The sequence below is a fragment of the Staurois parvus genome, unplaced genomic scaffold, assembly GCF_062004578.1.
Source record: "Staurois parvus isolate SC_StPar_1 unplaced genomic scaffold, SC_StPar_1.0 ptg000155l, whole genome shotgun sequence".
Classification (NCBI taxonomy): Eukaryota; Metazoa; Chordata; class Amphibia; order Anura; family Ranidae; genus Staurois; species Staurois parvus.
Genome location: NW_028317951.1, coordinates 29,285,651 through 29,310,271, shown reverse-complemented (window position 1 = coordinate 29,310,271; position 24,621 = coordinate 29,285,651). Strand labels below are relative to the sequence as shown.

Here is a 24,621-nt window from a genome sequence, read left to right as displayed (position 1 = left end):
CTGATTAGTTCAGGTCCAATTTGAGGTGACCCATCACAATGGAGCGGGTCTGTGCTCTAGCACTGTGTTTGTTATTGTCATTGTGCTCTGCCACATGCCCTGCAAAGAATCCCACCTTAACCCCTTTAAACTGCAACGAAACAAACTCACTGGTTGCACTAGCAACAGACCTGATCAATGAAAACCGTGGAAAAGGATTTCTCATACAGCCTTTCATCACTAGGTCCATTTATGAACAGAAGGTAAGTGACATTCTTGCAGTAAGAACATACCATGGCCAAGAGGTACCTGGTAGAGAGTGTCTGTTCATCTACATACTTTATTTCATCTAAAGTACAGATTGCTATTCCTAAAGGAGATCGCACCCTGCTATCAAATAGCAGTAGCAGGTATTTTTAGATACGTCTGTTCTGAGTGCCTGTATTTGGTGAAGTTAACCAATTGTTTTTCCAAAATGTTCTCCCAAACTGTTCTTTCATGCATGTTACAAAAGATGCCTTTTACAGTCATTTTCGTGATGACCTCCATGTTGGCATGAATCATCATCAGCTCTAGAAAGTTCTACTGATTTTTCAATTTAAAAACCTGTAGGCCTAAGAAGTTCTTCTGCAGAACATTTATAGTAGAATATCATTAATTATATATTATAATCATTGGTGTATTTAGGTTTTGTGCTGCCCCAGGCAACACAAAAATTGTCCGCCCCCACGGACACCGACCAAAACCAACCCCTCCCCGCCCCTCTCGTGGTGAAAGCCTGACATTGACCAACAATACCCCTGCCCCTTACCTGGGTGAGCCTTCCACTACTTACCCCCCCCCAGCGATAGAGAGAAGGACACTCATCTTCATCTCCGGACATCCCCGGAATGAGAGTCAGGCTCTACATACACCATTAAGCAGCCCGCAGCCTCTCTCGGTTCCCATGGAGCACATGTCCCTTCTTTCATGCCTTGTTCTGGGCGTAGGTGCTGCCCCCCTGAAAAATGCCACCCTAGGCAAGTGCCTTGTTTGCCTTGTGGTAAATAGGCCCCTGATTATAATATCCAGAAGCTTTTCCCAGTTATCTCTCATTAGGATAGACTGTGCCTCTTTTTGATTATTAACTCTTACTGGTTCGCATAACTGAGGCCATGGTAGGGGTGCTACCTTTTCCTAAATACTGTACTTTGCAATGTAAGTTGCCTCTCTTTCTCCAAAAATTTGAAGGGATGACTTTTGGTGATTACACTGTGGTTCTCTTGCTGTAGTAAAAGATATGTTCACCTTTCTGGCCTGAATTTCACTTTTCATTATAAACAGAAGCCTCTGCCCAAGCCATCCCAATGGCTCATGTGGACATCATGTGACCTTCCAGGAAACTTCATATCCCATCATGCATTGCCTTACTGCATCACAGAATAGGGCATGTTTATGACTCTGGACCGCACCACCCCTTTTTTATTTCCACCCACTGTCCTACTTCTTCCTGTAAGGTGGCAATACACTGCACAATCTGATTGTACAATCTCCTTTAGATCTACCATCAGCTATGCAGTTTAAAGGCATGCCTGATTTGGTACACATTGATTGTTCAGGTGGGTACTGTTTCATAGTTTTGGTATACCTAAAGGAAATTGTACAGAGATTGTAAATTCAGATTGCATAGTGTATGCCCATCTTTATCTGCTTCCCCTCCGCCCTATAGCAGAAATACTGCTACAGGGCGGCACAGGTGCACGGCTGTCAATCACTGGGTCGCAGCGGGTGAATACTCACCAGCGCCTGGTTATTTTCGGGGATCTCTGACAGGGAGAAAAACTTGTTTGTTTACTAACAGTTCTCCTCCCTGTCAGCTCAAGCACACTGCTCTGGATGGCTGTACGCAGCACAGCCATCCAAAGCAGTGTGCTTACAGTGAAGCACACTGACAAGGCCCCATAGTAAAACACACCAGGCACACAGTTAACCCTTTGATCACCCCAGATGTTAACCCCTTCCTGCCCAGTGCCATTAGTACAGTGTCAGTGCTTTTTTTTAACACTGATCACTGTATTGGTGTCACTGGGGATGTGAGTGACACCAAGTCAGTTCCCCCCAGTGTCAGAATGTTTGCCGCAGTCCTGCAAGTCGCTAGTCACCGTCATTACTAGTAAAAAATTTTAAATTCCAGTATCTATACCGCCATTTGTAAACGCTAAAACTTTTACGAAAACCAATTAATTTACATGTATTGGGATTTTTTTTTGAAAAGACATGTAGCAGAATACACTTTGGCCTAAATTTATGACAAAATTTTATTTTTTAAAATTTTTTACTGGACATGTTTAATAGCAAAAAGTCAAAAATATTGTTTTTTTCTCAAAATTGTCGGTCTTTTTTTTTTATAGTGCAAAAAATAAAAAATGTGCGGGCTATCAAATACCACCGAAAGAAAGCTCAATTTTTAGGAAAAAAAGAACATAAATTTCCTCTGGGTGCAGAATTGCATGACCGTGCAATTGTCAGTTAAAATGACGCTGCGCCGTAACGCAAAAAAGGGCGTGGTCAGGAAGGGGGGTAAATCCTCTGGAGGGCAAGTGGTTATACAAGTATATGGGAGGGAGTGGGTGGAGACACTGTCATTGTTCTCCTGTAAGCACATCAAGTTTACTTTCAAGCCCCATTTACATCTAGTGTAGTGGGACTGGATATTTTTTGGTGTGTTTTTTCTGCAACACACATAGGGCAGCCCATTGATTTCACATTGCACAACAATCGCTCATGGGAAATTTCAGTGTGTTGCAGTTTGCATGTTTTTACCGCACATTTTGCAAAGTTTGTCACACATTTTTACACGTGACAAAGAAAGTGTCTTTGCTTCTGCGTTTGGGGTGCCCTTAACAATTAATGGCACCGAAAGCATGACCAGTTAAATTTAGGTATATAAACGTGGCTATACACCATACAATCTGATTCTACAATCTCCCTTAGATTTAGCAAAACTATATAATAGGAGGACACACCTATCTGTCCAGTCACTCTGTATCCATCCAGTCAGGTAGGCCTTTGCACTACATAGTTGATGGTAGATGTAAAGGAGTTTGTGCAATTGCATAGTGTACAGGGGCGGACTGACAACTCATGGGGCCCCCGGGCAATAGGGGATGATGGGGTCCATGTGTCCTTGCCCAAACTCAAAAAAGCCTATGAAAAAGGTACCAGGGGCATCTCATGGGGCTCTACTGACCCTGGGCCCTTGGGTAGTGCCCACATTTCCAAATGGTCAGTCCGCCCCTGATAGTGTATGTTGAGGTTTACAGACTGCCAGGGACACACTTCTCCTGTTTGTAATGCTTCAGCTCTGCTGTTATGTGATTGCTCAGCTCCTGCACACTCTGCCAAATGAATGATCTATGCAAGATGAAGGCAAGGTACAAAATGATCGATCAGTAGTGGAAGACAATGGCTGTGTATTGAGGGAGAAGGGTGCTCACTGACATTTAGTGCATATACGTACAGAGGTGGGAGGGAACAATCTCCTGGAGGGGGAGGCCAGGTGCAGGGTGCATTTTAATGAGGTCAGCTGCTGAAGTACTTCCTTTTAACGGTTTTTCCGTCCCAATTAGCAGGACGGATATCAAGAAGTAATGGAGGAGCAGGGGCGGAATGACCATTTGGAAACTCGAGCACTGCCCGAGGGCCCGGGGTCAGTAGGGGGCCCCATGAGATGCCCCTGGTACCTTTTTCATAGGCTTTTTTGAGTTTGGGCAAGGACACAGGGGCCCCATGATCCCCTATTGCCCGGGGGCCCCATGAGTTGTCAGTCCGCCCCTGTGGAGGAGTTTTCTCTAGAATAGGTGAAGTAAGGCTTGATGTAGAATATAAGGAAATCTTTTTCTTTTCTGTTATATTGGTACATAGGGAAGCTGGAATTTAGAAAAAAAAAGGAAAACTTAACATTCAAAATGCTGCAGCTCATAAACTTTGCTTTTCCTAATATTTGTATGACCATTGTAAGGTATTTATTTTCTTCATGCTAGTATTCATTATTATTTTTAATACAATTTAAACAGTTGAAAATAAAAGGAAATCTAGCAATATGTAACCAAGCCAGTATGTAACAAACATTGCACTCGGTTACTATAAAAAAGTAATCAGTATGTACCTGCGTCCATTCATAGATTTAATCGCAACATGATGCTACAGAAATCTCTAGGTCTTTTGTTGCTGCATACTATAAATATGCAAAGTACTTTATACTTTATAGACAATGAGCAGACACAAAAACTGGGGCCCAATACATTCTGTAACTTGGTAACAAAGAGCTACCAGCAGAATTAACAAGCACACATATGAACTATAACCATAGATAACTACTATAATACATTCATAAATGGCTTGCAGAAGGATAATTTGCCAGCAATAATTCCTGAAAACATCAAAAACAATCTTAATATACTTGGAAAGATTAAGTATTTAAAAATGTTTCTTGACACTGACTTTAACAGAGACCATTGGCTAACTGGTTCATTTGTTGTCTCATAAAAGGATTAATGGTGTAATTTGCACAACAGAAATGGTGTACTCTTCAACTATCCAAGTATAATTTTAAAAAATGTACAGTACTTCTATGCTTAAACTGACTGAATATTTGAGGTATATAAAGGAAAATTTACTCTAAATAAATTGTAAAAAAAAAATTATATATATATATATATATAATTGTTGTCATTATAATCATATACTGTGTATCATGTATATCATTATATATATTATACAAAAAAAATTGGATTGCTGCACATAAAAAACTTTTATTGTTAATAAATCACCATATAAAAAGGGTGAGCCAAAAAATGGACAAAGCCATACATCATAGTGTATGGCTTTGTCCATTTTTTTGGATCACCCTCTTGTATGGTGTTTTTCAGCAATAAAAGTTTTTTATGTGCAGCAATCCAATTTTCTTTTTTCTATATATGGCCTTTGGAAGGGCCTGATTGCTATGCACTGTGATTAATCACTGTTGTGCACTCCATCCATATTACTGCATTATATATATTTTATATATATATATACTGTATATATATATACTGTATATTTGCATGATTTTTCATGCACAATTTCTACTTACTGTACTATAGATTTCCATTTTTTTTGTTGACATGCCTCCCTAAGTACGGTATGTCAAAGCATTTTTACATCATGTAGTAAAATTGAAACTCACTTACTAAAACAGAATGCAATTAACAAATACAAAAGTACATGCTGCAACACACAAACATGTATATCAGGACACACAGCATAGTTATAATGGTGTTTCTGAATCCCAAAAGAAAAATTTTATATAATGCAGATATATAAAATAAAAAAAGTAAGATGTGTGGCAACATTCCAGACCTCACACATATTGTTTCATTGGTATGCATTGATGAACATTCTTGCTGTTTAATTAATCATTGTTTATTTAATTTTGATGTCGCCTACATTTAGGTAGAGAACATACCTGGTGCCTCTCTATATTATATAGACTTTGACGCCAAGGAGACAGATTGCTCTGTTTTAAGTAGGAAAAAGTGGAAAGACTGTGCAAAAGAAAGATCATATCATGAAGAGGTAAATATAAGAGCAGAAAAAACCTATATTATTTTCATACCTGGCAACTTTTGGAAATCAGAATTCCTGTGAATGAGGGGGGTGGGGGAGCAGTGGCTAATAATGGCAAATGGTGGCTGTGGTAACACTGTGCTAACAGAGAGAGAGGCTTAAATCCTGAGCCTATGTACAGGGTGCAGGAGTCAGCAGTATACATACATAGTCTACGGATCTGGGTTTGGTAATGTACATAGGGCAGGAGTCAAGGTTGGGTAACACACATGCAAGGGTCCAGATTTGATAACGTACATAGTAGACGTGTAGGAGCTACTTGTATCTTGCCCAGGCTTTCTCCTAAATCCTTGCCTGCAGCCAGGCACACAGCATTTCCTAAAGCCAGGTGCACACAACTTCTGCTCATTACTCCAATGATTAGTCTAGGGGTTGCAGTTTTGTTGTTTTATTTTGTTTTGGAACTGGGATAGGGAAGGGATATAGTAGGATACTGCAAATCAGACTATGCACAACTGAGGACAGCTTATATGTGGGTTTGCTTTAGTCGATCTGTGTAGCTGACTGTACAAGAATGGAGCAAAGTCCCTCTGTAGAACTGCAGAACTTAGTAGACAGTTGCTCTCTTGGACACCAGCCAGTGTCCCTTCTAGCTTACAACCAGCAGTTGACTATGTAGGCCTAAAGGGGGTTAAGCAGCCCAAGTGACAGCATCCCTGTAGAACAGACTGTACTCAGAAGGCCCTTAATGCAGGTTAACTTCCTCCATGATACCAGACAGGATCTGTAGACATCCCCCTCAGTCAACTCTCAGAAGCACCCTGGGCTTCAGCATTCTGGCCCTTGGGTCTCCCACCTGAGGCCTCATAACAGCATGAGCCAGGGAGGCAGCTGCCTTCCTTGGGTGGATCTCTCTTCTCAGAGAGAGAGAGAAAAAAGAACCCAGATCCCATATGCTCACTGAACTTAAATACCAGAACCCAGCATGCAAAGGGGTACCACTTACTGTAATTGGCTGAAATGGTATTCATATTCATGCTGCTGATTTGCATGGGTCACTGCTGTTCGCCCAGAACCTTCAAAGGTCGCCAATCTCAGCAGCACTGTGAGCCACATGGGATCTCTCACATAACAATTGCAGCTTTTCTGTTAAAGTGTTACTAAACCCACAACAGTAAAATCAGTAAAGCATGCTTGTTATACTCACTGCGGAACCTAGGGGGTTACTCCTCCATATTGTGTAAAAAGACTGCTTGATCCTATCTTCTTTGATCCTCCCCATCTTCTACTGTCCCCAATTCATCTGCCATTGTACAGAGCTCTAGGAGTCACTCTGCACATGCTCAGTTTGGTGTGTATTGCTAGAGAAGTGTTCTTTTTTTGGGGGTGAGGGTGCATGTGACCAGCGGGTCAGAGGTCACACAGGCTCATAGGACAGTCAGAGGAGAATGAAAACTCTTCCTACAAGCTTTAACCAGTGCTCAGCTGGACACTGCTGGAAGTCACAAGACTGCTATATACTGCTGACTAGAAAAGGTATTTAGCAGTTTATATTTACTAAAATAATTGCATTTCCATGTTCTGTGTTCTGTGGGAGACCAGATATAGTGAATGCAGGGTCCTGGGTTCAGTAACACTTTAAATGCTGAATCACACTTTTATGTGGCGATAATGAGCATGTTACTGAGTGTGTATTGCTAGAGAGGTTTTTTTTTTTTCTTAGGGAGGGTGCATGTGATCAGCACAGGGCCAGTCAGCACTCTCCAGACAAGAGGGTCAGGGGTTATGCAGCCTCAAAGGGCAGTCAGAGGAGAATAAAAACTCATCCTACAAGCTTTAACCAGTGCTCAGCTGGATACTGATAGATGTCACAAAACCAGGGGCGGACTGACCATTTGGAAACTCGGGCACTGCCCGAGGGCCCGGGGTCAGTAGGTGGCCCCATGAGATGCCCCTGGTACCTTTTTCATAGGCTTTTTTGAGTTTGGGCAAGGACACAGGGGCCCCATGATCCCCTATTGCCCGGTGGGTCAGTAGGGGGCCCCATGAGATGCCCCTGGTACCTTTTTCATAGGCTTTTTTGAGTTTGGGCAAGGACACAGGGGCCCCACGATCCCCTATTGCCCAGGGGCCCCATGAGTTGTCAGTCCGCCCCTGCACAAAAATGCAATATACTGCTAATGAGAACAGGTATTTAGCAGTTTTGTATTTACTAAAATAATTGCATTTTCATGTTGTGTGTACTGTGGCAGACCTGGTATAGTAAATGCAGGCTCATAGTTTTAGTAACACTTTAAGCAGAAAAGCTGCTATGTTTTACCTATCAGTCTCCTGTTAAGCAGGAGACCACACTATATTAAACTAGACTATATACATCCTAGCAACCTACCTAGCAGGGTGCTACACATGGGTCAGATGTGTTATGTACAGAGTGCGGGGGTCAGGAATGAGTAATGCACAGAATGCAGGGGTCAGGGGTATGTAGCATATACAGTATAGTTTATGAGGCAGAAGTATATAAAGCCCAGCACCCTGTTTGATTCTTTTCACCACCACCCTCTTATACACAGCACAGCGGTACCACTTATGCACATACAGACACACTGCATACCAAATACATGCACACAGCATACACATACAAACAACATACATTCACATACATGTAACATATGTACACATTGCAAACTCTGGTTTCCTCCCACACTCCAAACACATGCTGGTAGGTTAATTGGATCCTGTCTACATTGGCCCTAGTATGTGTATGTATGAATGTGAGTTAGGAACCTTAGACTGTACGACCCTTGAGGGTTAGGGACTGATGTGAATGTACAATATATAAATGTAAAGCACTGCGCAAATTGACGGCGCTATACAGTACCTGTAATAAATAAATAAATAGACATACATACAACATGCATACAACATATATACACACTGCATACAGATTCATACAACATACATAAACACTGCATATACATACATGCAGCATACATCAACACTGCATACCATGTCAGTGGCACCTTCTGAAAGAAAGTCATTTGATATCCCCTCAGAAGGAGGAACGTCCCACCCGCCCTATAGCAGATTGACAGCCGGGCGGGACACTCCTCCTGAGTGAACATCAAATGACTTCCTTTCAGGAGGCGCAGCTGACGGGCTGAGAAGGAGGAGCGTCCCTTCTGGCCGTCAATCTGCTGTAGGCCGGGCGGGAAGGTGTTAAGGAATCACTCTTTCACAACCTATGGTATATGTCTATCCTACAATATGAGAAATGTAGAAGAAAAACAAGTAGATCTTCCCAAAGAGGTCACCAATAGTAGTAAACACCTGACAGGGATTCAAATCTTTCACCACTCTATCTAAAATGAAAACAATGTTGAGTTAAATTTTAATGCTACTATTATTGCGTGTGATCAATTCATTTTGAAAAAAAAAGTTATTTGTGGTAAGAATTTTATTCACTAAAATTTCTGGCCCTCCATGAGACTTCCTCAATAAATAATCAAACCAGAACCCCAAACCTAGAGTGTAGCCCTCATATCTATTATCCTGATCATTTTCAAATTCATGGACTGTGAATAAGGCCACATGGACACAACTGAACAGAGGTAAAACAAAGAACTGCCCAGTGCTTACCACAGCAGTGACTTCTTCATATATGGACAGTATAAATAACAAAAAAGTGCAGTGCTACATAGTGATACATAAAAATCTGTGCTCAGAAAAGGTTGAAGGCTACAGTCTGGAGAGCAGGGAGTGGAAGCCTGACAGAGCTCTCTCAACATTAGAGTCCAGGCACTGCACTCCTCCCTGCCTCACTTCCTCCTTCCGTCCCGGGTCACCACCACACAGGGCATTACAGATCTTATTCCTTGCATGATTTACTAGTGGAAACACAGAGTTGGAGCAGAGTAAAGAGGAGAACTATTTCTGTTCTAGAAACCAGAGAGTCATTCGGGGTTAACCCCTAAAGTGCTATTGGCTTCTTTAAAAGAAAAGCCCAAAAGCTCTGGTAAGAGCTCTTACATGTCTGTGGTTTCCACCAGGATCTTAGAGATGTCATCTTCCTCCTTTCTTGGTTCACTGAATGTGGTTTTTCTATCTCTGTTGATGGTTGGGCTTCACTCATTCAAGGAGTTTTTTTTAGCACGGATTTTTATGTATCTGATGGTCTTTAACACTATTTAGCATGGACTTCAGTATGTATTGATGGTTCTTAACACTATATAGTGCTGTACTTTTTTGTTATTTATTATTTTGAGGGATTGTATCTATTTCTTTGTTAGCTGCTATTTATGTATTATTTAATGTGAGCACAAAGTTTTTTTGTTGAGTTTGGAATTATATATGGACAGTAGAACTTCAGTGAGAACCTTTTATTTGAACTCAACAAACAGTAGGGAAAGATTGGGAATTATGGCAGGATTTTTATTGAAAGTGGTATCAAATCCAAAAAGAAAATGGTATTCTGTTGCAGTTTACTAATCCTTAACTGTGGCGGCTGCAGTAGTGTTCTAGTTTTAGGCTTTTTTTCATTTTCCCCTGTTAATCCTTTCAGTACAATACTCCCTGTCTTAGGGTCTCTCCAGTCTGGATGGAGGAACAGCGGAGACACAATCGGAAAGGGTGTGGTTAGATGTTCTACCAGATGAAGAAGAAGTTGACTAACAAACTAAAGTTGAATTCCCAGCTAATACTTTTTAAGCTGTTATGGCATTAGTTTTTTTTTCCCTTTTGGGAAAAAAAATGTTTTACGTAAACAAAAGCTGATCATTGTAAGCACCCGTCAGTGTGAAATGGTTTGTCTCAACCCTCTAACTACCACTTTATCGGTACAGCTTGGCCTGTTACAGGAAGTTGAAAAATAACAAACTTACTTACTGACACACAGATGAAAATTAAGGAAAAAAAGCCTACAAAAGAAAACGAATGCAGCCACTACGAATTAGTAAGCTGCTGTAATGGAACCGACCCCAGACTGCACTTGGGTACTTCCGTTAGAATACCGCTTCCCCGTCCGAACACTGACAACAGACACGACAGCCGACCATACAAGACTAGACGACACCAATCTTGAGTAATCCAGAAGGTAGAATAATTTATATCAAAACAGATTCAAGATATATACACTCAAGGGACAGTCCCCCCTCCCTGCATAGTGACACAGGGCGGGGCAATCTACATTTAGTAACAAGAAACACACAGGTATTCAAACTTCACACCAGAAAACAGTCCCATCAGGAGGGAGGGCTGCGGGAGACCCCCCCCCCCACTAAGCTAATACACATTATTATTATTATACAGTATTTATAAAGTGCCAATAGTTCGCTCAGCGCTGTACATTACAAAGGGAGACAGAACATGCGACAGTACAATAACAATACAATGTGATACACAAGGGGTTTGAGGGCCCTACTCTTTCGAGCTTACAATCTAGGAGGGAGGGGATAGTGGTACAGGAGGAGATAGCTGTGGGGGATGGAGTGGTTGGAAGAGTGGAGGAGATCGGCAATTAGCAGGGGGTGGGGTAGGCTTCCCTGAAGAGGTGGGTTTTCCGGGTGCGCCTAAATGAGAGGAGAGTAGGTGAGTCTGATGGATTGGGGTAGGGCGTTCCAGAGTATAGGTGACGCCCTGGAGAAATCCTGGAGGCGGGCATGGGAGGAGGAGACTAGGGAACTAGCGAGAAGGAGGTCTTGAGAGGAGCGGAGTGTGCGTGACGGGTGGTACTTGGCTGTTAGGTGGGTGTTGTAGTTTGGGGCAGTATGATGGACAGCTTTGTACGTCAGTGTTAGGATTTTGAATTGGATCCGTTGTGCAATCAGAAGCCAGTGGAGGGATTGGCAGAGGGGGGTGGTGGAAACAGAGCGGTTGGTAAGCTGGATGAGTCTGGCTGCCGTGTTCAGGATACACATAAACACATACATCCCATAATAGTTTGCTCCCAAGCAAGACAAACAATAGAACAATGGGATGCAGCCACACAACACCAAACAATCCACAACCCCCACCTATCTCCTAGACATGTCTACACAATATTAGGACAGATCACCCTGTACCCCTAACAGGCACAGGGTGACTTACACATAATAGGGATATGGGAAGCTAAGACAGGGGTCTCCCCACCTCTCCAAAGTAAGCTTGGTTCCATGTGTCCCCCACCCAAAGTGACTCCCGTCACAGCTGCAATATAATACTTTTTTGTTTTTGGATTTAATAGCAGTTGATGCTTTCCCTGTTAGAAGCATTTACTCTCGCCTGCTATCTTAGTGACAGCTGTAAGAGAATTCAAATGTCACAAGAGGAGATGAGAAAAATCTCCTAATGAGGACATGCTTTCCTGGAAGTTGATACCTTCACTTTGAACATCATTCCTTTTCCTTAAAGCAAGAAATAAGGTGGAACCTTCCCACAAGTTTACAGACAGCAATAAAAGCCCAAGTGAGGTTCTTTCCCATTTCCACTCTACAAAAATAGAGTTTTTATTGCTGTAGAGATTTCCCTGCCCTCCTTTCCCCAGTGAACATACAAGAAATCAGATCTCCCCAACAGGGAAATTAGCAGAAATAATCACCAAACAGAGAATCCAATCCTTTGCAAATCTGTTCAAATCTTGTCAACACAAATTCACTTTCTATGCAAAACATACCGGCAAAAAGAAGACTGCATATACTTACCTGTCCAGTGGTAAGTTAAAACCACCACTTCAATGCTTATCATCAGGGTGTGAGAATAACAGGCTGCTCTTGCTACAGGACATATGAGCCGGCGGGAGGAATCAGAAAAAGCAGACGGGAAAATTGTTTTTTGGCCCATCTGACCAGTGGAATACTTGTAGAGGTGAGTATTTGCTGTTTCCATTATCAGATATGTTTTACATAGAAAGTGACTCGGTGCTGACAGGGTCACTTTAAGAATGAAAGTTCTGGACCCTCAACCTTCAAATATGGTCTGCAATAGATTCTCCAATATTTTTACCCCGGCAGGTTATCTTAAATGGTGAAAAACATTTCCAACATGCAGTTGCTCTAGATCTGAGGGGAAGTTCTGCTGATTTCTATCATCCAATCATGTGCAAGCAAAAATGCAATTTTCTTTTTAATTTTCCTAGCACATGATTGGGTATTCTTTGCAAAGTGAAGCTTTACCTCATTCATTAAGTTATGGAGCAAGTGCACAGTTAATTTGCCTTTAGTAAATCAACCCCATAGAGTTCTTGCCAAAGGTATTTGACCAAGGCTAAGCAATAGTTTCCCTCATTTTAGGTAACTGGGGAATGCAAGACCATCATGTACATAGTCAAGACACAGAGAATACTGAAAACATTGGTTTACAACTGCACGTTGGGTACAGGTAAGAGCAGGATCAGACAAAGCATGCACTTGAAAGGGGAATTAAAGCATTACTGAATCGAAATACAAAAAATGTAATATATTGTAGCTTACCAGTCCTTAGATGTGGTGGCTGCATTCGTTTTCTATTTTTAAGCTTTTGTTCCTTGATTTTCACTTGGCAATCCTGCCAGTGATGTATGAAAAAAACAATAAGTTGGCGCCTATAAAATTAAATATAAATGTGTAATATCACTACCAAGTAATAGTGCATACTGCCATATTCAGGCAGTAATAGCAGCTGCCCCTATAAAGTGAATAAACACTCAATATAACAAACCGTGAATAGATAGGTGCTTGCTCAACACAAAAAATATCATATACTTGCAAACTGCTCTCTCAACACCATGTGAATAATTAATTAGTACACGGTACAGTGACGTCCTCATGCACACTTGATGTTTTTACAGCTGCTGTTTTTGGCTTTTGACATTTTTTCTACAGCTAGTAAACCCCCCAGCATGTTATCATATGTGTCCATGCACACATAGACTGTAATCAACGTTTTTTGGCTGGGAAATTTTTTGGCTGGAAAAAAAAAACAGGACTGGTGGGTTTTTAGAGGAGTTTTTTAGCTGTAAAACCGCTCTAACACTGAAAAACGCTGAAAAACGTGGTAAAATGTCACAAACTGGCATTTTTGGATGTTTTGTTGACCAAAAAAACCATAAACTATGCAAAACGTGGAAAAACGCCACTAATCACAGAAAAACGCTGCTAAACGCTAATGCAAAAATGCTAAAAAAAAGCGTGATTTTACACAGCTAACATTACTAGCGTTGTCAAAAAGTCCATTATGCATGAGGGCTTATAGATGAATGGAAGTCCCATATGAAGGTATCACATAATTCAAAAAAAGTCTTCTCCACCACGTGTGGGTAGCAGATGAATTTCTCACTCACCAGGTGTTGACCCCCATTTGTGTGGTCAAATAACGCTACGTATCAGGCAGTATGTAGATTCCCAATGCCAGGCTCTCATAGGGATAAATCTCCTGGCTCCCTTTTTATTATTGGCTCTCCAAAAAACAGAAGGTATTGACCCACATATGGGTGGCCACATAACACTGAGCAATGGAATGATTTGTAGATTCCTAACTGTAGGCTCTCACAAGATAAATCTCCAGACACCCCTTATATGAATAGTTCTCCAGAAAACAGGTAAATAGTATGAGATTGCTGACCCTCTTTCTCGTTTGCAGATGAGCAGATTCAGGTTCCTATTTCCAGCATGCTCAGATACCGGTTGTATCCCTTAACTCAATGAGCTGTGGTGATTGACCTCCCATGTGATGGTGTCTGCATAGTTCCAGGGCCAGAGCCAGCAGCATGACACCAATGACCTTTTTTACCTGGCTGTAAGGGAGGCATTCTGACTACCACTGTAAGTGCTGCATTCTTCCTACTGACCACCAATTCAAGGGGCATTTTTCCCACTGACCCTCAATGATGAAGTTCCTCAGACCTGACCATTTTTTTCAAGGGTTCCACTGGCACAAAAATTTTGAGAAAGGCAGACTATTGTGCTACAGAACAAATAATTGCTGTGGACTTCTCAACTGCATTCTTATTCCTAATAAACATAAGAAGAAAATAAATAACAGGTTTTAGCAGAGTAAAAAATTACATTGTATAAGAACATTGATGGATTCCTTGTTTTGCTGAGTACTTGTTGTGAAGATACAGCTGGTAAATGAAGAGAGAAGGAGCAGTAAAACCTTGTGGGTTCGGGGATGTACACAGTAACAGATCCCATGTGGCATACAAATCATGTATATTAGTCTATCTAAACAAAATATACCAATAAATGTAACACTGAATGACTTTACTTTTATATCAGTTCCTTCCAGAGAAGTTGTTTCACGTTGCCCTGACTGTCCAGTAATTATAAAGGACATAACTCCGGACATAATAGCAAAGGTTGCCCACTTGCTGGAAGCGTTCAATAAAGAGAGCAACCAGACCAATCTTTTCAAGCTGGATGAAATAGAAAGAGTGAGAACACAGGTAACAAAGTTATTGTGCTGTAAAATTAAGGCAAAGTGACATACCTGTCCTATTGTCATAATGACATGTGCTCAATATTTACTTTATCTGATTCATTCAAAAATATTAGTATTTATTTTGATCATATTGTTTTGAAGTAAATGTGCAAAACCTTTATGCCATTAGATGTTTAAACCCTCAGCACATATTCAGAAAGATAAAGGGGGAGATTTACTAAACCTTGTGCACTCAGAATCTGGTGCACCTGTGCATGGTAGCTTCTAACTTCAGCTTGTTCAGTTAAATTTTGACAATAAAAACTGGAAGCTGATTGGTTTCAATGCAGAGCTGTACCAGATTTTGCACACTCCAGTGTTAGTAAATCCCCCTCCCAAAGTGTCACTTCTCAGAAGAAAAATATGATTCTGCTACGTATGCTATTGATTGCCTTGCAGGTTTTTTCTTAGACTGGGTATGTCACATAAAAACAATATAATAGAATGTGCACCAGCATTGTTATAGTAGTATTAAACCCTCGGCACTTTTCAGCTCAACAAATTGAACAAAAAGCAAAATATTCCCCTGTAAACCTGTAAACTATTTATTACCCCAGCACTTGAAGTTTACAATTGTCTATGCTGCTGGCACCTATTCTCCCTCGGTGCTGAATCCCTGAACCTCCAGGCTTCACTAGAAACAGCTAACAATGGACAGCGCAGTCTGGAGCCAGTCCGTTAGCAAGGAGATGGGGAAATGAGCAGGGGAGTGCCTTGCTATCCTAGGCTACAAAGCTGTGTGTTTCTATTGATGCATAAAGTATAGGGAACACAGCTCTAGGTCCTGCATGCAAGGGTGGCTCCAGAGGATGCTGCAAGAGAAAGGAGCCACCCTGAAACAGGAAACCTGGAGCAGCAGTCATGGCACCAGCTTAAACTGGAATATAGACCAGGACTACAAGCTGCATGCTCTGTAAGGACCTGTGCACGCTGTGTGCAGTTACCTGCATTTTTCCTCATAGACAAACACAGGTAACTGCAATGACACATAGGGGAGAATTACTAATACTGGTGTGCACAGAATCTGGTACAACTCTGCATAGTAACCAATCAGCTTCTAGGTTTTACTTTCAAAGCTTAATTGCACAAGCTGAAGTTAGAATCTGATTGGATAATAACAAATGTAAAATACTCCTTCACATGTACTATGAAAGTGAGACAATATATTGTGAACCATTTATATATAGAATTTATATATATACTTGTGAGCTACTATGGTAGAAACCTGTAATTTTCTAATTGATTGTATGAATAAAAATGATGACTAAAATTGAACACACCTGTGGTTCGCTGACACTCACACCAACTCATTAAACAGTGCTAGAATCTCATGGGCTCCACACACCACTAATCACTATTTTAACCAAATGATTCAGCGCTGCATAAATTACTTTTTTCGAAATGCAACATACAACTCAATTAGCACAAGCTGAAGTCCAGTGCTACTACCCATTAGGTGTTGTATCAGAGGCTTTTTTCTCAGATAACAGGTGCAGGAAGTCCCACTTTCCGAGTCACCCCTTGTCTCCGTCCCCTACTCACCTCCAAGCATCGTTTCTGGGTTCCATCCCCTACCCATCTCCCAGTAGCACCTCCTTCAGAAAATATATTAAGTAATTTGTATGGAATTTGTTAACGATAAGGAAAGCAGTCAAACAGACCCCCAGCAACAATAGATTCACCCACAACAATAGACCCCCCAGCAACAGCAGATCCCCAGCATCAGTGTACCCCCCAGCAACAATGGACCATCTGTAACAAAATACCCCCCCCCAGTAACAATAGACCTATGGCAGCAGAAACAGATCTCCCCGCAGCCAGCATCAATAGACCCCTCCGTCAACAGTAGATCCCTCCCAGCAATAGTTGACCCCCCCAGCAACAACAGATACTCCACCAGCAACAATAGGCCCCCCAGCAAATTTAGCCCCCCCAAAAAATAGATCACTCCTGTGACAATAGACCCCCCCAGCAGCCAGCATCAATAGATCCTCCAGCACACCCCAGCACCCTTTGCTAGATACATTCATGTGCTGGAGGTTCCAGAATTGGGTTCCCCCATGTTCCCGCTGAAAAAAAGCCCTGGTTGTATTAATAGAGCTCATGGGCAAATGATCCGCAGTTGCACTTCTGAAAGTAATAGTCCATAAAGATGATCTGCACAACCAATGTCACTCTAAAATCCTGCTTTTATCCAGAAAACCACAATGTACAGTACACAAATACAGTCAGTTGACGCATTTCAGCCTACACAGCCTTAATCACAACTGGCTATGATTAAGGCCATATAGGCTGAAATGTGTCAGCTGACTATTTGTGTACTTTACATTGTGGTTTTCTGGATAAAAGCAGGATTTTAGAACACCATCGTTTGTGCAGATGATCTTTATGAACATACAACTAAAAAATGTTACGAAAAATAAACAAATAATACCATTATGAAATGTGTCCCATATATCAACAAAATACAAGAAAAGTGAATAAATAATACAATTTTGAAATATGTCCCATATTTGAAAATATAATTCCAAATCTTTCCAATTTCATGCTCCACACTTTATCTTCTGTGCATGACACCACGTAATTGACACACTGCCACCCCTAGCAGCTCACCTCATTTATTGACCCCAAGAAGTCTAATTGGGCCTAACCCTTTAAGGGTAATTCATTTCTTGGCTCAGAAAGAAGAGATCTTCCTCCCTACTTCCAATAATGCTGATGCACAACAAAGTTACAGGAGGTAGGGCAGAATCTATCTATCTATAGAGACATAGAAGAAGAAAGCATATCATGTAAAAAAAAATAAATAAATACATTTTTTTTTCTTAACAGTGGATGTTTGGACAGTCTTACTTCAGTTATTTCACCATAAAGGAAACTGATTGTTTGAAAACACAGAAAGATGTTATCCTTGACAACTGCAAGTCTCTCAGTGATAACAAAGCTGTAAGTAAAATATATTTTCTTTACAGTTGTGCCTTTGTGACTATATGACCCACAGGAATATATTGAATGTGAAAATCAATGAATTTTCACTGTAGGTGAATTTTCCTGGTGAGTGCGAATGTCACATTCACTGCTTTTCTTTAACTATGTGATGATGAGATAAAAACCATGATAGCTCAAAATGTTTAAAAGATTTTTAAAAACGAAAATTATTTACCATAAGGTGCAGAAGGGTATAACTGTAAATTAGCCTTTAGTGTTTTTCATCCTGACATTTTCTTTATTATACAGTAGTTTTTTGAGCAAATGTTATCTGGCAGGAAATAGGATGGCCTTACAGCCGGACACATCTGCTCTGATAGGGAAATTACTGACACATAATAAAGGCTCCTGTATGAAAGTCTACATAAGTACAAGACCAAGTTACTTTGTGATGCACAAGTCTCATAAAGCAAAAAAACAAACAAAAAAACTAACAAAAAAACAACTTCCTGTACTTTACTTGAAGAGCCAAATCCTCCTTCATTTGTGTCTCATATGGTCCTGTCTCAGACACTGCAGCTGAAAGTAGGAGGGTCCCGGAAGCAGAGACAGTGCTGTCAATCCCCAAAGCAGTGACTAGGACTAGGTGTGGCTAGGAGCAGATTGACAAGCTACAGGCTTGTGAATCAGCAGTCACAATGCTGATAACCAAACCCACTGTAACATTTTTAAACCCAGTGTAGTGCAAGCAGACACAGTCTACATGAAGATGACAACTCTGCTCTGAATTCAGGAGCAGTGCAGCATCGTTGCCAAATCATCGCAGAAAGCTGCATTATGCCCCCTTCAGACAGGGTGGTCCCCTGGACGAATGGGGAATGGATCATCAGATCCAATGGATGAATGGGGAATGGATCACCATGCGTCTTTATTTAGAGAACAGGATCAGATCAGATGCTGGCGGGTGTCAGTGGATACATGTCCACTGACACCCTCCGCTCCATAGAGAGCGATGGATGATACAATTAGGTCCACTCAAAAAACTGACAGCCGGATCTGATTGGACCGTCAGTGTGAAAGGGGCCTTAGAAGGATTGTACTGGCAGGACCAACAGTTATTTCTGAGACTTTGTAGGGGGACTAAGAAAAAACTGTAAATGTAGATGCACTTATAATTAGGTGCTGCAGTGATAGTTCTATAAAAGTATTCATACCTCCCAACTTTTTGAGATGGGAACACTGATTAGCAAAAGTATGTAGACATAGGAGACAACCCCTGCCACGCCCCCCCCCCCTTAAAGGAGAATTGTACAAATAAATGATTGATTAAGCCCACATGTTTTTTTTACCACTTCTATTTTGTAATACTGGCTTTTGGAATTTACAAATGTAGCAATTAAGAAATTAGATTAAAGGTAAAACACTTTTTGATAGATAAATAGTGTATTTTATGTACAACTATATTGATCAGACCGAAATGCTGGACAAGTGAGGAGGAAACAGGGACAAAGGGATTTTATTCCCAATGAGGGACAGTCCCTCGAAATCAGGGACAGTTGGGAGCTATGAAGTATTCTCTGAGAGGTATGTAGGAACTATGATAATCATTCAGGAAATTCTGATTATTACATATGCCCACTGGTGATCCCCTGGATATCTTAGAGCTTTATTGCTTGCAAAGGCCCTTGACTTGATTAGTCTGTGGTGGATACTCAGCTATAGAAGCAAGCCACAAAATGCCTTTCCCTTTTTACTAGAAAATGTTGCTGAGTGTAGTGTACACCCCCACTTCCATCAGATAGTGAAGAGCGTCTCTTAGTGCTCGGATAGCCCAACATCATTGCGCCTATTCATGAGTTGCATCATCGCTGTTTTCCCAATTGCAGAACAAGGAGACTCCAGCAAAAGGGGAAGCTTCCATAAAGATGGAGCCAGTGAGCGAGAGTGCAGAGCTATCATTGATAGCAGGGAAAGCTATGGTCCCTCTGCACCCCCCCCCCTTCCGTTTTCCCACAGCTCTACTTTGACTTTGTTCTAAATGTCCCTAAATTAATTATGGTCGCAGGCGGTGTTGCCAACCTACCATATTGACATTCACTGACACGACACCCAAATTTTACTGGCACAGCCAATTTTTTACTGGCATTTCAAAAAGTTAATTACAGTTTTAAGTGTAAATGTCATTATTCAGGCTACAAACAAGTACAATATGTAATTAGCAATGTGATTTAAGGCAGATATTAAGGAAAAAAACATATTTCTTATTTTATTTTTGATATAGTAAGTAAGTAGCTCAGGGACAGGGCTTAAGAGGGCAAAAAATTATAATGGACAGGCACACACATATGAAATTGACTCTTAGCCTGGGTTCACACTGATACGAGGCGGACTTTGCAGCGTTCGCTGTGCGAATTCCGCACTGCATCACAATCACACCACATTCAGGTGAACCGCTACAGGTGTGTATGTTAACCACACCCCAAAATCGGTCCACAAAACGCGGTGCAATGTGCAGAATCGGATCACATGTGTGTGAATGCCCATGCAATCTGATTCTAGTGCGGACCAAAAAAAGAGTCCTGTACCTTTTTGGTGTGGATGCGGTGCGATTTGAGCCATACAAAACGTATGGCTCCAATCAGACCGCACACAATTCACAATTTGCACAGGAATGTAGTGCAGTTCTTATGCGAATCACATGCAATATACTGCACCGCAAGTGTGAACCCAGCCTTACAGTTACACTGACAGTAGTGTGCAGCAGCACAGATGATGATGACACCTCACCGACATGATACATCCTGAGTAATATTGACAGTCTCTCCACACCAGGTGGTCCCTTCAGTCCACTCCAATCCAAACAGCACTGACAGTCCTGCTCCTGGCTTGTCTTTCTGCTCTCCCACAGACCCACACATGAGGCTCCGGCTGCTCCGCTTGGCTCCCTTGGACCATGACATCACTTGCCAATTTAGACAGGTTAATTGGATCCTGTCTAAATTGTCCCTAGCATCTGTATGTATGAATGTAAGTCAGGGACCTTAGATTGTACACCCCCTGAGGGTTAGGGACTGATGTGAATGTACTATATATATGTAAAGCGCTGCGTAAATTGACAGTGTTATACAGTACCTGTAATAATAATAATAATAATAATGACACACTCAGGCACCTCTTCCACCAGACCTGTTCCCCATCGGTTCCCAAACACACTGTAGCAGGCATTTAGATGGTCTCGGCTGGCCGTGGACCGGAAATGCGCATGCGTAGTTCCTGAGCCAAGCGCCATAGCCTTATTTTTTAACTGGCAAAACTTTTTCTGTCACTGGCAGGAGAAAAGTGCCCATTTTTACTGGCTGCCAGTAAAAATACTGACAGTTGGCAACAGTGGTCACAGGTAAGGAAAATCGCTATGCCTGCCTGGGAAGTAACAAAAGAAACAAATACAAGTATATTTTTATTAGTATACATACAGTATATTGTGTTGACCAAGATAATAAATAAAATATAGATTCAGGATACTATGCATAGCTTTATATGCCACAGATTTATGCTATTCTCAACAACAGAATTAACTTTGTTTTCTCTTGCAGCATGTTGGCTTCTGCTTTGGTAGTACATATAATACACTTGAGAAAGAGGAGAAATATACTGTGTCCTGTGAAATCTATGACCCAAGGGTGAGGGCAATTATTATTAATATTTTTTTTATTAAAAACAAAATGAACGTGATACAGCTTTTAAATTCAATCCTGGTAATGGTGCAATATATGATGCTGTGCTGCTGAAAATGCATTGTGTATATATATATTCCTTATAATCATACATAATAGAAATTAACTTATGGTGCACTATCTAACAAATAACATTTAACATGTGTGCACATTTAGCATGTGTGCTTCTAAACTTCACACACTAAAGTGCCACTCTGTGCTCACAGAACTCACACTTCCAGATAGGTATCTGTAACATAAATAGGTAATTGTAGATCTAGATTCATTCCATGTTATTACAGATAAGTGTTAAGTATTTGGTCAGAGACATATGTTCACCAATTAGCATCTGAAAAGACAGAGCAGCTTCTAGGCTGGAGGTGACACCTGGATGTCAATAAAATTTTGTCACCTATGTAGCCAGAGTTTGCTACCTTCTTGAAATCTAAAAGATGGGCTTCAGCCATTTCGGCTTCGGGAAGCAACAGGAGACAAGGAGTGGCTCCAATTTTTCTGATTTATATCCACAGATCAGAGGAATCTGTTCATCGCTCATGAAAGCTAAAATATTGGTTGCAGAGAGATGAAAATACTTCCTTCTGATTGGACATACTGTAGACTCTATCTACATGTAAAACTATATTTCTAGCCTCTGTAGAATCCCAGAGAAAAGCACAAAATGGTTATATGGTGTCTGATTGTGAAAGCTGAACAGTGATTGGTACTGTCGCGATCTGGCTGGTGCGCTGGTGTCTGAAATTCTATCCCTGAGTTGATGATTCAAACTGTTCCGGGTCCAATTGACTCTGGGCACTTCAAAAGCCAGAACGTCCTGTGGGCTGGTACAGGAACAACCCTTAGGGTTTATTGGCCATGGACTAATGTCCAGCCCACATCCATATTTCAATAAATTGAGGACCCTGAGATTTGGATGGTGTGAATCGTACAGAGCCGGTTCTATTTGACTGGCAAATCGCTGACTTTTTCTGACTTGTTCCAGTCACAGGATAAATCTTGGTAAAAGTTTTATTTCTGTTTTTATTCCCTTTTATTTTATAGTGAATAACCAATTGTATGTCTTTTTGTATTTTCTGTAACTCTTTATACTTTGTACATATTTTATGCACTGCCCACTTTCAGGATATTAAATCATAAAATTAATAAGTGACTTCTGGGTACTTAAACTCAGGCTCATATTTCCAGAGAGATTCTTGTATTGTAGTGTCTATGTGCTCATTCTAAGTTCATTGCCAATCTGTATGTAATTACATTGCATGTTGGCAGATTGCATGCAGATTGTAAAGTAGCAGATCTGCTAGATGGAGATCTGTGTGTGTGTGTTTTTACATACTGCATCATAAGAGGCGTTTTGGTGTCTCTTTCCTATATTTGCAAATCGCACCTGAAATCGCACTAGTGTGACTGGGAACTTAGGCCTCATGTGCACTGGACATTTCTATAGCTGCTTCTAGGGATACCTGGCCTTTTTTCCCCTTCCTCTAAACTCCCCTGCATGTTAGTCTATGTGTCCATGCACACACAAACTTTTAGAGGAGTTTAGTGGCAGGGAAAAAAATCCACTGTCAATCTAAATGAGTGTTAACACTAGGTATGTTTAGCGCTTGAGCGTTAATTCATTTCAAAGGCCAGAATGAATTATTTATTTTGGCCAATGAAATGAATTAACACCCAAACACTTGATGTGGGTAACTGCAGCTAAACATGTTACACACTTTTACAAATGTCAAGCATTTTTTTTTGTGCAAAAACGCTGCTGCCAGGAGGAAGGGTGCTAAGAGAGTGAGGCCTTACCAACACAAAAAAACTGACTTTGGAGTGAGCTTTGGGTGCTTTAGGACAATTACTTTGTCTATGCTACTGCTGAGTTATATCAGCTGCATTGTGAGTGTATATTTTCAGTGAGCTTACTGACTCAGCTGCAAAAGGAGCAATAAAGCACCACCATTGTGTAGCATAGCAAAGAAGCAAATATATTAATCACATGTACAAATACAAATATACTATATATTGATAAGGTAATATACATCAAGGTGACCACTTCTGCATATGTAAAAAAAAAAGACTAAACATTTCTTTTAAATTATTGAAACATTGAAACTTTTTACAATGATAAAATTAAGGGTGAAAAGCTATAGCACTAAGAAATTAGCAATAATAATATATACTGAATATGATCAAAATTGTATTTGTAAATTATACATTTAATACAGTTGTTTAGAAATTCCATTATTATTATTTTTTTCTATTCAAGGATGATGATCATCATCATCATCACCACAGACATGGCACTTGTGACCACGGAAAGGAAGGTGCCCAGGTAGAGGAATCAAAAGATAATGCTGGACACAGTGAAGCAGGGGCAGAAGAGACAGGAGCAGGTGAGGCAGGGCAACAAGAACAAGAACAAGGACAAAGCAAGGATTTGCCTAAAAAATGCGAATTTGGTAAAGGCAAGCATTGCAGACGACACAAAGGTCACAGACATCGCTGCCATCCTGGTCACCATCATCATCATGATCATCATCACAATGGTCACCATCATCATCCTGGTCACCAACATCAAGACCACCAAAGCCATTGTGACCCACATGATCCAGCTCACCACCATCACCATCACCATCACCATGATAATCACAACCATACATTATCTGAACATGGTTCTTCATCAGAAGAAAGCACTGATAAGCACCATATTAAGAAAACAAAGGGATCAGTTCAAGTTTACTATCTTGATGACAACATGCCAAGTCCACCAGCCCCAACCATTGTTCAACTGCCTGGACCAAGTAAGCATATTCCTGCGATTGCTGATTTCCCCAGTGAACCATCACCTCTGGATACATGTCCCAGCCAACCATATTAAGACTTACTGCCTGATGACAAAAGCTCATTATTTGCACAAAACTGCAATGACATGAATATGTTTTGGTAAACAAAGAATAAACATAACTGTTGGTACACAAAA

The 24,621-nt window shown here is 40.9% G+C and overlaps 1 protein-coding gene across 1 annotated transcript; it reads left to right on the top strand.

The window, feature by feature from the left end:
- LOC149463371 (fetuin-B-like) lies at positions 1-24,621 on the top strand. The gene is made up of 7 exons (XM_089675596.1): positions 1-242; positions 5,452-5,574; positions 12,828-12,915; positions 14,793-14,959; positions 17,827-17,940; positions 21,516-21,602; positions 23,908-24,621. Exons 1-7 carry the CDS (start codon positions 39-41, stop codon positions 24,517-24,519), a joined length of 1,395 nt encoding a protein of 464 aa, XP_089531722.1. The 5' UTR covers positions 1-38; the 3' UTR covers positions 24,520-24,621.